Raw genomic sequence first — 14445 nt, 5'->3', positions numbered from 1 at the left:
CAGATATTTAAATCACAATCAGTAATACTTAATGTCCCATTTCTCTCCTTACTACTAAGATTTGCCAAATAAAAAGTGTGTCATCATAGATCCTTTGAAACACCTGCCAGTGATTCTCCAGTCACAGCTGTCCTATTGCCTCATGTCTCAGGAACATTATGTCAAGTCAGGATTTAAAAATCACCTTAATGCCTAATTTTACTGAATCTGTTACCAAATGGAACTTATTAATGAGGTTCACATTTTCCTCTTCCTTCTCACTGCCATCAGCTACTATGGTCAAACTGAGCATTTTTACACATTTCCTATACAATTAAAATAACTCTTGCAACTTTTAAAATTAAGAAATAGTAAAACCTATAAAACATTCCCCTCATTTTTGGGACAGGAACATTTTAGCACCCCATCTACATCAAGAAGCAGGAGAAATATGGGAAAGGGTTTTGTATAGGAGGCAGCATGATTACAAACTGCAGGAAAACAAATGCCTATCTTCTTACACTTTTCTTATATTGCTTCAATAAATTATCTCAAAACTTTCCAAAATGTTACCTCAGACAGAGATCATTATTTGGAAGCCATACTATGAAAATGACTCAATTGTTAAAGCACTTTTTTAGCTTAATCTAACTTTATCTGAAATATTTATCTTAGATGACTAAGGGTCTTTTGGGAAGTCCACTAGTATTTTAGTGAAACTGGAATGTTGAATAACTCTGCTTTAGATATTCTATAAAAACCTTTAAAAACCCCCTCCCTTTGCAATGTTACTGTGTTGTGTGCTGCACAGTAACCGTAGAAGTCTGTTACACAGACATTCTAATCTTATAGCATAAGACACAAGGTAGTGCTTGTCTGGTGTTTGGGTTTCCTTGGTTACAAATTTGGGAGCTTGGTTAATAAAAGAAATGGAGAATTTAATAACACTGTAGCCAGAAAGGGCTTTCTGCAACGCATTTCAAAGGCTTGATTTCTTGAAAAAGAGAAAAAAGCCAGGGCTGTAAATGGATCATTTTGATAGCCACTTTCCCCTGACCTACTCCTACTGCTGCTGAGCTACTGCTCAGACACAAGCTGAGGTAATCATGCATTTCAGGTAGCTGTAGGGCATTCATTAAGATGCCATTGCTTTCTCCTCAGAATCCCTTCATTTGATGTATCACCAGCAAATTTGTGATACCGCAAGACTGCAGACTCCCAGCTACCTACCATAGAAAAGCATTGTGTTGTTAAATCACACCAAAGAATGATTCATTCTTTAGAGTAGACATAATTTGACTAGGTAGGTTTAAAAACAAAAAAAAATGAGTTACCCATGTGAAAGTAACATTAAACTTGCCATGTTTGCCTAGCTACTGACTATGTAGCCATGCAGTATCGCCTCTCTCCAGGGCGCTTTTCAGGATTTGCCAGTTTTGTTTGTTTCTAATATGATTTACATCCCAAATGATCTAAGCCTATTTAAATTTGCACAATAGCACAAAAGTCAAGCTAGGCAAAGACATAAAGACCTTATGACTTAAACCAAGAAAAAATAACATTATCCTTATTTTATTACCCAGAGCTACAGCATTTTCACTTTGCTGCAAAAGCATTTATAAAGGAACTGAACAGCTAAAAGAAATATAGGGAAGGAAATACGCACTTTGAAATTGGATTTTCAACAAAAGAATGATGAAAACAGGAGGTTGGATTTTTTTTTTCTGTCCCAAGTTTCCTCATTTTCATAAAATTAGGCACTTTACCTGCCATTTATTTGTTCTTTGAAAAATCTCCACACAGTGGTAGGAAAAAAGATGAGGGAGGAAGATGGCTAATACACTCAAGAGACTAATTTTAAATTCAGTCTCATTAGAATTGCTAGCATAAACAACAGCTGGCAAATTATATGGAAATTAGAAGGGGTGAATTGAATGTTGGAAAGAAAAGTACTGAAGGTATTCAGTGTAAAACTATGATTGCATCTACATGAAATGAGAATCACAACAAAGATGAGAAAAGCAGGAGTTAAACAGAACAATTAAAGAAGGGAATACTAAGGTATGCTTTTCTTTGGAATTTCATCTGAGATCACAGTGAGAATAAAGAGTCCAGAAAAGAAGTGAAGAAAGTAATGCTTGCCCAACAGTAATTGCACAGACAAATAAGTCAGTTCCTATGCTTATATATCTCCCTAATTTTGAAGCTTCCAGACCAGCAGCTTTTACAAAATTGTTAATCCTTCATTAAATACTAACACTTTTTTGAGAGTTCCAATGGAGTAGGTATTGTATTTTTAAGTTAATTAAACAATTCTCTGAGTAAAGAAACTTATGAAAATTTTCTCCATCTGGCTGTCTGTGTCAGCCCAAGCACAACAAGAGGCAAGGTCTGCCTAATCAGCTTTTGCAATGAATGTATTTACAAGAAGCTTGCTATAATGCTAGTTCTCCAGGGGCTAAAAACATTTTTTCAGAGCTAAATGATTTCCTGTCAAATAAATGTTCAAAGTTCTCATTTCTATGACAAAACTGCATTAGGCTTCACTGTAGACAGCTTAAGCAGTGATGGAGCAAGCAAAACATCTGGGATGCAGTGAATTGAATGAAAACGACATGGACTCTTCCCATGTCGTCTCAATGTCTAAGTCACGAGTGCCTCATCTGAACAACTACTGTTTCACTATTCACATTCCCAGATGACTGAATACATGTACTGTGCAGCATCCTAAATCAGAAAGAATAATGCATATTCAAAAGTACTGAGCAAATACCAGGATAAACTAACCACAGATGTGCAGAAACTTAAGAGAACAAAGCTTGTCTTTTTTTATCTCACAGCACATGCCAAGTGTAATTCCGCAAAGTTGAAAGATCACCAGTTTAAAGAAATGGAAAATGTTTTCCATCCTACAATTAAAAATCAAGGGAATATTAAGGGAGATTCAAAAGTTGGACATCTATGTAGATACCAAAAATATAAATAAAAATACTACAAATTAGCGCTTTCAAGTGATACTACACTTCAGACTTGCTAGCGAGAAAAATAAGATCACACATGAAGAACAGAAATTATCATATCATCTGTATCATTCTATCTCCTTTCTAATCTATCTCATTCCCGAAACACTCTGGGACTTTAAGACAGATTCAAACCAGTGTTTTCCATCAACCTTGGCAGAGTGTTAAATGTTTCTTAAATTTAATTGGTTACAAGTCCTGTAGTAAGTAAGAACATGAATGAAAACATTGACTAGGTTTATTTTATAAACATAGTTGGCTGTCTTGGTGACACCATATATTTTATTCTGTTTCTACAAAGAGTATTATTCCAGTAAAGTTGAAAACAGCATTTTAGAAATCAAATGTAATTTCAAGTGTCATTGTGTCAACACAGAGAACGGATTAAGCAACACTGACAAATTTAAAGCAGAAATGATAACATCTTACAATAATACCAAAGAGAAAAATAAAAAATAATTACTTGACCAAGTGTTTAATAAGGATGTCCAGCATCTCTCTGTTCTTCTCTGGTAATTTATGCACAAGTGCATGCACTGCTTCAACTCTGTAGTTCTGATCATCTGACTCTATTAAACAGAAAAAAAACCTGTTGATAAATCAGAACATGAGCTAGAAGTGACTACAAATGGCATCAGTGCCTGAATGCTAACACAAACATGCATTAAGAGGAGCCAAACAAAATTAGCTTTCAAATGATGAGGAAAATTTGATTATATTTATTACACTGTGAAATCTGTATTTCAAGTAACTCGCCTAAAGCAATTACTATCAATACTGGAACCAACAAATTAATGGCAGTATTGACTTGATGTGCCACTTCAGTGAAGTCTAAGATTTAATCTAAGAAATATAGATTAAAATAGCTAAAATTATTTTGTATCTTTTATTCTTATCAAGACAAATTCTAAACTGAAGTCATTAGAAAAATGATATCTACTATCTTTGTATTCAATTACTCCATTGTGAAAAGAAGTTCACTTTTGCCCTTTCTGATTTATCAAGGCAAGCTAGGAAAATAAAGATCCCTGGATGAGAGGGATGAATGTTACAAAAGAATTATCAGCCTATATAAAACAAACAAACAAACAAACAAACATATAAATGAGAGTTCAAAACTTCATGCAGAAGGCAGTCACACAGAACCACTAAAAAGATCAGAACAAACCACTGAACAGCTTCATCTAGTGTGACTTCTCTGTTTTGAGAGCTGGACTGCTGCATATCAGAGCAAGGAGAAAAGTAAAGATAGTGACTGAGGATATTAGAGGCTAGAAACAATATTACTTTCATGAAAGCGCATTTATCATTTTACTTTTTACTTACTAACAGCAACAATGAAATCTTTGTGCAGCTTGAAAGTCATCAGTGGTTCTGAAAGACACCTGGTTGTAAAAAAAAACAAATTTTAATTTAAAGCAGACTCAAAATCTAAGTTTTATGAGTATGATTATGATAGCCCTCAACATCTGCACAATGTTCTATTGGTCCTAGGAAATCAAATTCAGTGATGACTGATAACAGGTAGTATACAACTCAGTCAACTTCACTGTTTGAAAATCAATTTGAGTTGAATCTGGTGTCACTATGTAATTTAATAAGGAAAATGTTACTTCAGCACAGAGCCTCAGTGTTTCCTGTCTTCCGTATTGTAGGACAAGAATGAATACAGCTGGAGACACAGAACAGTGGGCTGCAGAAGCAGCCTTTTGCCCAAAAAAGGCAAAAAATATGATGAAATTTGGGACTGAAATTCTGATGTGAGAGATCTTAAAAGAGTCATCCTCTGAAAGGCAGACTGTGAGTTGCCTTACAGACACAAACACACAGCTACTGCTTGCTCACTCATGTCCTAATTTCACAAACACAGTAGATACAATGACTCGTGCTTTGGAAGATGTATTATAAATTTCTTCAACCAAAGCCAGTCTTTTTAATGAAATGTACATGTGCATTCTGCTATTAATCCTAGGCATGCTCTTCTGGTTATTCCAAAGGGCAGGGATTTCTGATGCTGCCCTTTTTTAGGTGACTTGTTTAGGAAATCTCGATTTTTAGAAGGCATAGAACACCCACCATCTAGGTTGGATACTTTTTATTATGTCACTTTTGAATATTATATATTGAGATCCAAAAGAGTTATCTCAGAAATGCCATAGTTTTTGAATATTCTGTCTCTTATCAGCAAAGATGACAGGAAGGATATTTTATTTGTGAAGATATTAAGAACATATGATAAAAATCTATGCTTTTGCTGGGATTTTCATTCAACCATAATGTCATGAATTTTACGGTATACATCTTAAGGGATTCACAAAAAAAAGACTGAGCACAACATGCATTGTGGTACATTAAAAAAAAACACCAAAAACATGGAATTAATTGATTTTAGGGCTATATAAGGTAAGATTCTCTTAAAAAGGTAGAAGGTGTGTATTATTATACATAATCAGAGGAATATTATGCAGGATAATAAAATACTCATTTATTACCAAGGCAATGGATACAAGAAATGTAATACAATATTAACAAGCCAAAGATTAATGGGCCAGAAAAGGAATACTGAAACTGTGTGGGATCATACTTACCTGAGGTAGTTTTTTAGTCCACTTGTTATTGTTTTATTGTCCCAAATTTCCATATCAATATCCATATCAGGAGGCGATTTAGGGGCTGGAAGAAATTTGAATTAGGATTTTGTTACAGTTTGACTTACACATTAACTAGAAAAGTAGGAAAAGATCAGCCATTTAGCTCAACTAATTGTTTATTAGCTAGACTACCCACCAATCTGATCAATTTAATTTTTTTCATCTGTGCCAAATTATTAATAAAAATAAATTCAGAGCTCATAGTTAGTAACCACAAACATGAACTTTATGCACTGTATCAAAGTGTTAAGTGAGCCAAAGTCTACAGAGAATTACTAATTTGTCTTAGACATGCAAACACAAGCATCAGAGAGATCCATTACCAAGAAAAGTAAAAGACTAGAACAAGTGTCTACTAAGCTGAGCCATGATGTGTTATGGAACTTAGCTTTGGAGAACGTGTGGAATAAGCAATATATATATCAATAAATAGAACTAAAAGCTAGAAGAAGAAAAGCATTTTTATTATTAATTTGCTCATGTGTAACATGTAGAACTGAATACTAATGCACACAGGAAACTACAGATGAATCACTCATTTTAAGAGTGCAAACCCAATTTAGTGGCAGTAAGTGCACATATAGAATTGTGGATATTATGACACACTCTTCTGAGCACAGCAGTTAAGGCAAAAAGGACACTGACAAAAGTTCACTTCAGATACTTACAAAATATGGTATTCATCAGCTTTTGCACCTTAGAATTTACACCACCTATTCTGTAGAGCCCCAGGATTGTAATACCTACATTGGGAAAACAAGTAAATGAAAATAATTTAAATAATGAAAATATGGTTATTTCAATATGCTGATGTATTCTTGGTGTATGTTTTCAAAATCTCTAAATGTATTTATGGAAAACTGTACCATTATGTTCTTAAGTTCTGCTTTACCCTACTGCAATCTCTTCTGGGATATTAACAAATTCATTTCACTGAGTCCATGTCAGATTATACACTAAGCATAATTTTATGTTAACAGAACCCTTCTGCATAGAAATGACCCATTTAAGCAAAGAACAAGGTGATGGCTACAAGAAGTGAAAAATAAGACCCAAAAACATTCTTAAAACACTTTACACATCAGCAAGTTTATATTGCTTAGATATCAGTGGAATTACTATGCATCTATGTTTGCTGAGACCATGATCTCATTCATATAAGATGTGACTGACATTTATATGAAAACAAAAATATATATACTATATTCTGCTGTAAAACATCCGTTGAGAGTTTATGTTGCCAGTTAAAATTGCCAGGACTTTTTCAATAGCACAGATAATAATAACAACATATAATGTTTAAGGAGTGACGTTCAGAATACAGTACTTTCTTATTTCCATCATGATTATTTTATTATTTTTAACTACTTTTTAAAATCAGTAGGGTTTAAATGTCTTCCATTCTCCCCACTTCAAGCCTTAACATTTAAAAATTGTCTACTTTTCCTTTGAAAACAACATTCCTATATCTGATCTCACTTAGATAACCTACATGTTTTGAAACCCATTTTACCCTCCCTGTCCCAGAAAAAAAATGCAAGCTGAGTCAGCAGTGACTCAACGATGATAACATTGCTGGCTGAGAAACTGAATTCAAGTTGAGCTCAAAGTTGCACAGAGGGACCACATTTGGATTAGAAGAGATCTGCACACTGACAGCTCAAGAAAAGCTGTCTCCTTTTGTAGGAGATCATACAGCCATAAATTTCCATTTAAAACTTACTGTGAGTTGTTAGATACCACTTCATCAGCAGAATGATTATTACTTCCTTTTATTACATTCCCACTAACAAAAATGAGTGTTGCTAAACATTAAATACTGCTAAACATAGAAAAAAAAAAACCAAAACAATGTACCATGTTAGTGAATAAAATGATAGGAGTTGCACTCTGCAAAAAGCCAGATGTACCAGCAGAGAATGTTGATGTCACTTTTATGTCTTCAGATTTCACACCTGAAACCAAAGGTGGGAGCTGAGACTCCCCTAAAGTCGTATCACAAGAAAAGCCAAGTCAGTGCACACAAATGAAAGAATAAAGATGTGTGCAATTGTCTGCACATTATTAGCTGTCCAATCAACAAGAAATTACAGAAAAAAGTTTAAAAATCTCACTTAAATGAATGTTAAGAATTGTTGCTGGAACTGAAGAGAACACTTTGGAGTGTAAAGCACCTAGATAAAATATGAAAAGTCCAAAACAAATAACAGATGCACTTCAAAGCACAGATGTAAAATGTAGAATTAAAAAAAAAATCGTATTTTAAAAAAAGTCACAACAATCTAATACCTTATTTGTGGTTTAATACACACCTCTTGTTTCTACTGCATGAATACATTTCCTCACGAAGTTGAAACCTGCTTCGTTTAAGAACACTATTAAAAAAAAAAAGGGAATTATTTTCCAACATGAAAATACAAACCCCTCTGTTTAGCTACACTCACACACTAGCCAAGGAGGGCTGATACATGGCTATCCATAACATTATAACACTTGTTGTGCTAGAGGGTGGGGGCAGAGGCTGGGAAGCTGCCTGGTGGAAAAGGCCCCGGGAGTGATAGCCAGCAGCAGTTGAACATGATTCAGGGCGTGCCCAGGTGGCCAAGAAGGCCAGTGGCATCCTGGCCTGGATCAGCCATGGTGTGACCAGTAGGACCAGGGCAGTGACCGTCCCCCTGTACTGGGCACTGCTGAGGCCACACCTCAAATCCTGTGGTCAGTTCTGGGCCCCTCCCTGCAGGAAAGACATTGAGGGGCTGGAGCGTGTCCAGAGAAGGGCAGCGGAGCTGGGGAAGGGTCTGGAGCACAAGTGCTGTGAGGAGCAGCTGAGGGAGCTGGGGATGTTTAGCCTGGAGAAAAGGAGGCTCAGGGAGACCTTACTGCTCTCTACAACTGCCTGAAAGGAGGGTGTGGCCAGGTGGGTGTCAGCCTCTTCTCTTAAGTAACAAGCAACAGGACAAGAGGAAAAAGCCCCAAGTTTTCCAGGGAAAGTTTAGATATCCAACAAAGTTATTTCACAGCAATAGAAATAAAATATAAAATATCTGTTTCTGCCACACATATATCAAGAAACTATAACATGACAGGAATCTAGCAAGGTATGGCAACTCAGAACAAAGAGCTTACTTTCTTCCTTCTTGCTAATAATGGCTGGCAGTGTGTAGATCTGTAAAAGAAAAACAAACAACAACCAAACAACAACAATGCAATACGACAATGTTTGTGCCTTAAATTAGCGTCAGGTTTGTGAGTAGCTGCAACATGCTGCGTACTAGACTGCTGCTAGGGAAATCCCAGCCTTGCCTTTCATGATCTCTTGACATTTACTGCTCCAGCACACAGCTGGGTTAACAGCTCTGTGCTACCATAATGCAACTAATGCATTAGAAATCAGATTCACTCAGTCCAAATGGGTTAAACTTCAAAATACATTGTGATTATAATTCCCGTACTGGTTCAGGCAAACAAGAAGCATTCACTGAGTTCATAAAACTGCTCAACCATTCTTCTATCAGATACAGGGTCTGATATCACTCCCATTTAAGAGCATACAAATAGTGAGAGGAAAACTCAGACAAGCCTGTCTCTCAGTAGCTTTCAACACGTGTTTCTGGTTGCTGCGACGCCTTTTGAGATGGTACTGATTGTTTACTCCATGAAATTGCCCAAAAGGTGAGTATTCTTTACCACTGAAATAACAACCACTTCACCTGAACCATGAATCCTATCAGACAATATGTTATTGTATTACTTAAAATATTACTACTTTAAATATCCTACCATAAAATAATGATATATATATATAAATGTAGGCTTAAATTAATAGATCTACTTTTCTACTTTGTAGTTATCTTCACTACGTACTTGCATTAGTGTCTCATAAAGAAAAGAACTCTATTTGTTGGTATTGCAATAGAATATCTGAAATGTATACTACCTTCTTTCAGTAATATGCAATCCAGAAAACTGTAAAATGAAAATTAAAAAATATTCTTACTGGTTCCTTTCCATCCATAGCTTCAAGCCAAAGTTTTCGGTTGGATTCTGAAAAAGCTTGTAGTGTGATGATTCCAGGTCTGTCAAAAACACACACATCCACTAAAGTTACTGTTTTTCTCAAACAGTATCCAGAGTCAGAATCCACATGCATAGTGATATGAATATATAAAAGACAGACAGTAGTTAGAGAAAGTTGACAGCTTCTGATATAACAGAATTATTTTGAGCTAGGTATAAAACACATGTTTTTTTAAAAGAGTGCTAACAGTCATAAAGCATTTTTTAAGACAACAACTATAAAAGTCAATCTATTTATCATATTTTAACACAAAAATAAATTTAATATTTCTCTTTATTCCCAAGATTGGAAAAATACTTCTACAAAGTACTGCGTACATGTATGTTAAATACAGGAAATCTATTCTCATGTATCTGATATAATTACAATATCCAGGAGTAAGTGGAAAAAAACCTTGTGGACATAATTTTAAAGAAAAAGAACTACTGCCACACACTTCTGAAAGTGATAGAGATTTGTACAGAATATGCTTATTAACAAGTATTTATAAAATATTTATAAAGATATTTATCAACTGTTTCTAAAAGAGGAGAGTCAGTTTTTCTAGAAGTTCCATTAGAATCCGTGCTGTATCTGAATGCAAACATCATGTAGTAAAGACAACACATATGCTGTGTAGTGAATTTAATTATAAAAAACAGGTTTGAACAAAGAAGTTCTAAGTCTTGAAAGCCTAGTTTGTCTGTATACAAACATGTTCCTATTACAGGAATAATTATCTATTGGTTGCAATTATTTTCAAAATGTTAACACAATGGAAACAAACCTCTCAAATACTTCAATATCGAAACAGAAACGTTTGTCAATTGAATCTGTCTTTCTCCTGATGCAAGATTTTAGCTTGAACATTTCTGGTGAGCTTGTGACAAGGCCATTCTACAAAAAAACAAAATGGAATTAGCACAGGCAGTACGCTTATACACCTTGGCATCATCTTAAATTTAACTGCATGAACAATCCAAAGAACATGTCTTAACATAGGGATTAAAATTATTAAAATATATACAATACTTTTTCTGCATATTAAGACTACATTTAATAGTGTTTTGTCTGATATTTGTTACTTAATCGTTATATTTCAAAAAATTCTCTAAATTCAAATCTTACAAACAGCTGCATATATAACTTGATTACATGCAGGTTAGGATGAAAATCGTGTAATTCTGCCAACTCTCACATGCAAATAAAAATATTTCTGAAGACTCAAGCTGACTATCTCCCAATTCTGGCCACCATGATCGTGAGACCTCGCTATAATGTTGGCAATGTTGACACAACTGGGGATTCTGAGGAATGGGAGGAAGCAAATGTCACTCCCGTCTTCAAAAAGAGCAAGAAGGATACAGAATCACAGAACCATTCAGGTTGGAAAAGGTCACAACTAAACCATCCACACATCTTTTAAATACTTCCAGGGTTGGCGACTCAACCACTTCCCTGGCAGACTGTTCCAGTGCCTGACAACCCTTGTGGTGAAGAAATTTTTTGTAATACCTGCCCCCCTGATGCAAATTGCAGGCCTCACATCTTATGGGGAACTAAAGGCCAGTCTGCATCACCTTTATCCCTGGAAAGGTGATGAAGTGAATAATCGTGGAAAACATTTCAGAACATATTAAGGGCAGAAAGGCGACTGGAAGCAGTCAGCATGAATTTAATAAAGAAAAAATCACACAAGATCAGCCTGATAGCTCTCTAGAATGTGTTGGATGGCTCAGTGTATGATGGAACAACAATGAGTATTGTTTATCTCAACTTTGGCCACACTTTCGACCCTTCATCCACTACATCCTCACAGTAGGTGAAGTACACAAGTACAGGTGAAATATGGGTGAGATGGCGAGGTGGACTGAACACTGCCTGAACTGCTGAGCTCACAACAGAAGTCCAGCTGCAGTTGGGCTCTAGTGGTATGCTCGTGGGGTCAATACTGTTCAGCACGAATAGTAATAAGCCCAGGCACCAGGACAGGATGAGGCCGACAGGACAGAGAGCAGCTTGGCAGAAAAGGAATTTCAGGTTTTGGTGGGCAGCAAGGTGGCCATGAGGCAGCCACGTGATGTTGCTGCAAAGACAGCCACCAGCCTCCTGGGTACTGCCTACAAGTGGAGGAAACAGATCCTCACCCTCCATTCAGCACTGGTGAGGGACACCTGGAATGCTGTGCCCCGTGCTGGGCTCCCTGGTACAAGAGAAGCAGTGATGTGCTAGAACAAATCCAGCTAAAGGCTGCCAAGGTGATTAAGGACTTGGAGCACAACTACCCGAAAGGCGGTTTTAGTGAGGAGAGGGTCAGTCTCTTCTGCCATGTCATAAGTGAAAGAACATATGGGAGAAGACTTAAGTTGTGCCAAGGGAGGTTCAGATTAGATATGAAAAATAAAATTTTCACTGGAACAGTGGTTAGGCATTGAAATAAGTTAACCAGGAAGAGTCACCATCTCTGAAAGTATACAAGAGCCTGGATGTGGCACTTGGGGATATGGTTTAGGGGTGATTATGCTGGTGCTATATTGACAGCTGGACTAGATGACTGTTAAGGTCCCCTCCAACCTTGATGATCCTGTGATCTGTCATATGAGGAGAAGCTGAGAGAGCTGGGACTGTTTGGTCTGGAGAAGAGGGAACATATCACTGACTGATCTACAAATACCTCATGGGAAGGAAAGTAGACTGAGCCAGATTCTTCTCTGTGGTGCCCAGTGGAAGGGCGAGAGGAAATGGGCACAAACACAAATACAAGTAATTCCATTTGAACATTAGAAAATGTTTTTAATGGTGGTCAAACTCTGGAACAGGTTGCTCACAGGCTCCATCCTTGGAGATATCTAAAACCTGACTCGACACAGACCTCACCAACCTGTTCTGCTTGACCCTGAACTGAATTTATATTATATTATTATATTAAGCCCCCTTCCAAACCTCATCTACTCTATGATTCTGTGCAAATGTGATAAATTTCATACGCATTTAAAAAAACACATTAGAAAATTTATTTAATATGTGGTTTAAATATGTTTTAAAAGAAATATTACTTAAATATTTATCCATGCTATATGATACATGCACTGCTTCATCTACAAAAACAACCTTATCTGTTTAAATTTTTTCTTTCAGCAGTTCTTAAATGCTTAAAAAAGATGGAATTTACAGCTCATGTATGTGTTCATTTACATGTAACTCACCACTTTTCCACCAGATTTTGTTTCAGCTATACTCATTGTAAAAGTTTTTGTTCCTTTGTCGTAAGTGCAGTAATGTTTTACCCATGTAAATCCAAGGGGTCCTAGAGTAAAGAGAGATAGTATAAAAAGTAATTGTCATTTTACCACTATTGGAATAAAGTAGAAAAATGAAACATAGTAGCATCCACATGCAGCCTTCTTCTTATTTTTTAATTTGAACATCCTGTTAAGGTATAATTTTCAAATACTGCAGCTTGATAAGGCTGCCCAACAAAGTTCCAGCAGACTGACTTTCTTTGTCAGCTGGATGGGTAACAGCATTCTATTATGGTAATAAGGCAGGAAAAAGGCAAGAACAGACCTGAGGAGTTTTCTGCCTAGAAAATACAGTTGTGATTTTATCAACCAAGGGAAACACAACTCAGATCCTTTCTCTTAGGGAAACCTGGAAGTTTAGTATTAAATGCAGAAAAGTGGACAAAGTCAGAAAATGAGACTGTATTTTCTTTTATTTTCAGAGTTCTTGTCAAAGGTAACCAATGCTTTTGGTAGTATCATAGAAAAGCTGTTACCTTCCACCTGTTACCTTAAGGGAATAGGTAAAATGGCACCAGCTGAGAAAGAGATTTAATCTTAGGTAGATGAATACTGACAGGAGATTTCTTCATATGAAAAAAGCAAAGGAACTGTGCACTCTAAAATGCTTTGGTTTAGAGATGAGGGATAAAATGCTGGGTGGCAAAGGCAGTGCCTTCAGCAAGAAATATTGATTGGCCTTTTCTGCCTTCAAGGGAGTGCTGCTGGGGAAGAGGTGGCTGTAACAGTGGTGCAGAACTGAACATGTTCACAAACTGACACTTGCACATGCTCACAATACCAAAGTATACTGTACTGTACTCAGGGATTCACTTATCTTCAAATTAGATAGCCATAGGTGAGATCTACAGCAATCCCCAAATAAGTGGATGTGTGCCTTATCCTGGAGAGGTCACATCACACTACTTAATTGTACCCCAAGTACGGGATCTCTGATGCAGATATTTTCACCGCTGGATTACCCAGAGCTTTGTTCAGGCACTGCTGAGAACCTCTGGTGAATCTAAACACAAAACCATTCCAAGCTCAGGCTCAGTGGTATTTTAAACTTGGTTAACACTAATGCAGTTTATATTTATACAATCAGTTTATAGAGGCATTTATTACGTGTTCTTTGCTGTGACAACATGGAGTGAATTCTCCCACAATTTCCAGAATTCTCTTCACATCCTAGAAGTACAGATAAAATCTCCCATATTTTCGAGAAGTTCACTGTAGCAAAGAGAGCAGCACAAGCTCCTGGATTCTCCAATGAGAATTACTCATAGGAAAAACATGATACTGATTTTTTCAAGCTACAGTATGTATGGACCTATTAATTGTTTTTAAAATTATTTATGGTTAAGGAATGGTATTCCCCAATTCAGTGTTCTGAGCAAAGCGCTCCAAACCATGCACTGCTCATGCCCTCCCCCATCCTTCCCCTTTCTCCCCTG

General features: G+C 36.4%; 1 protein-coding gene across 1 annotated transcript in view; it reads right to left on the bottom strand.

Annotated features, from left to right (window-relative positions):
• ARHGAP42 (Rho GTPase activating protein 42) overlaps nucleotides 1–14445 on the bottom strand; it is a 146581-nt gene that overhangs the window by 19254 nt on the left and 112882 nt on the right. Inside the window, exons 9-17 of the mRNA XM_066175735.1 lie at nucleotides 12914–13014; nucleotides 10495–10604; nucleotides 9648–9726; nucleotides 8777–8816; nucleotides 7963–8025; nucleotides 6319–6393; nucleotides 5588–5672; nucleotides 4326–4384; nucleotides 3463–3568 (exon numbers count right to left, since the gene is read on the bottom strand). Coding sequence (XP_066031832.1) covers nucleotides 3463–3568; nucleotides 4326–4384; nucleotides 5588–5672; nucleotides 6319–6393; nucleotides 7963–8025; nucleotides 8777–8816; nucleotides 9648–9726; nucleotides 10495–10604; nucleotides 12914–13014 — 718 coding nt within the window. The remainder of the gene's footprint in view (nucleotides 1–3462; nucleotides 3569–4325; nucleotides 4385–5587; nucleotides 5673–6318; nucleotides 6394–7962; nucleotides 8026–8776; nucleotides 8817–9647; nucleotides 9727–10494; nucleotides 10605–12913; nucleotides 13015–14445) is intronic.

The sequence above is a fragment of the Chamaea fasciata genome, unplaced genomic scaffold, assembly GCF_029207755.1.
Source record: "Chamaea fasciata isolate MVZ Bird 193981 ecotype frontalis unplaced genomic scaffold, bChaFas1.0.hap1 SCAF_2, whole genome shotgun sequence".
Classification (NCBI taxonomy): Eukaryota; Metazoa; Chordata; class Aves; order Passeriformes; family Sylviidae; genus Chamaea; species Chamaea fasciata.
This window is presented reverse-complemented; position numbering and strand designations above follow the sequence as displayed.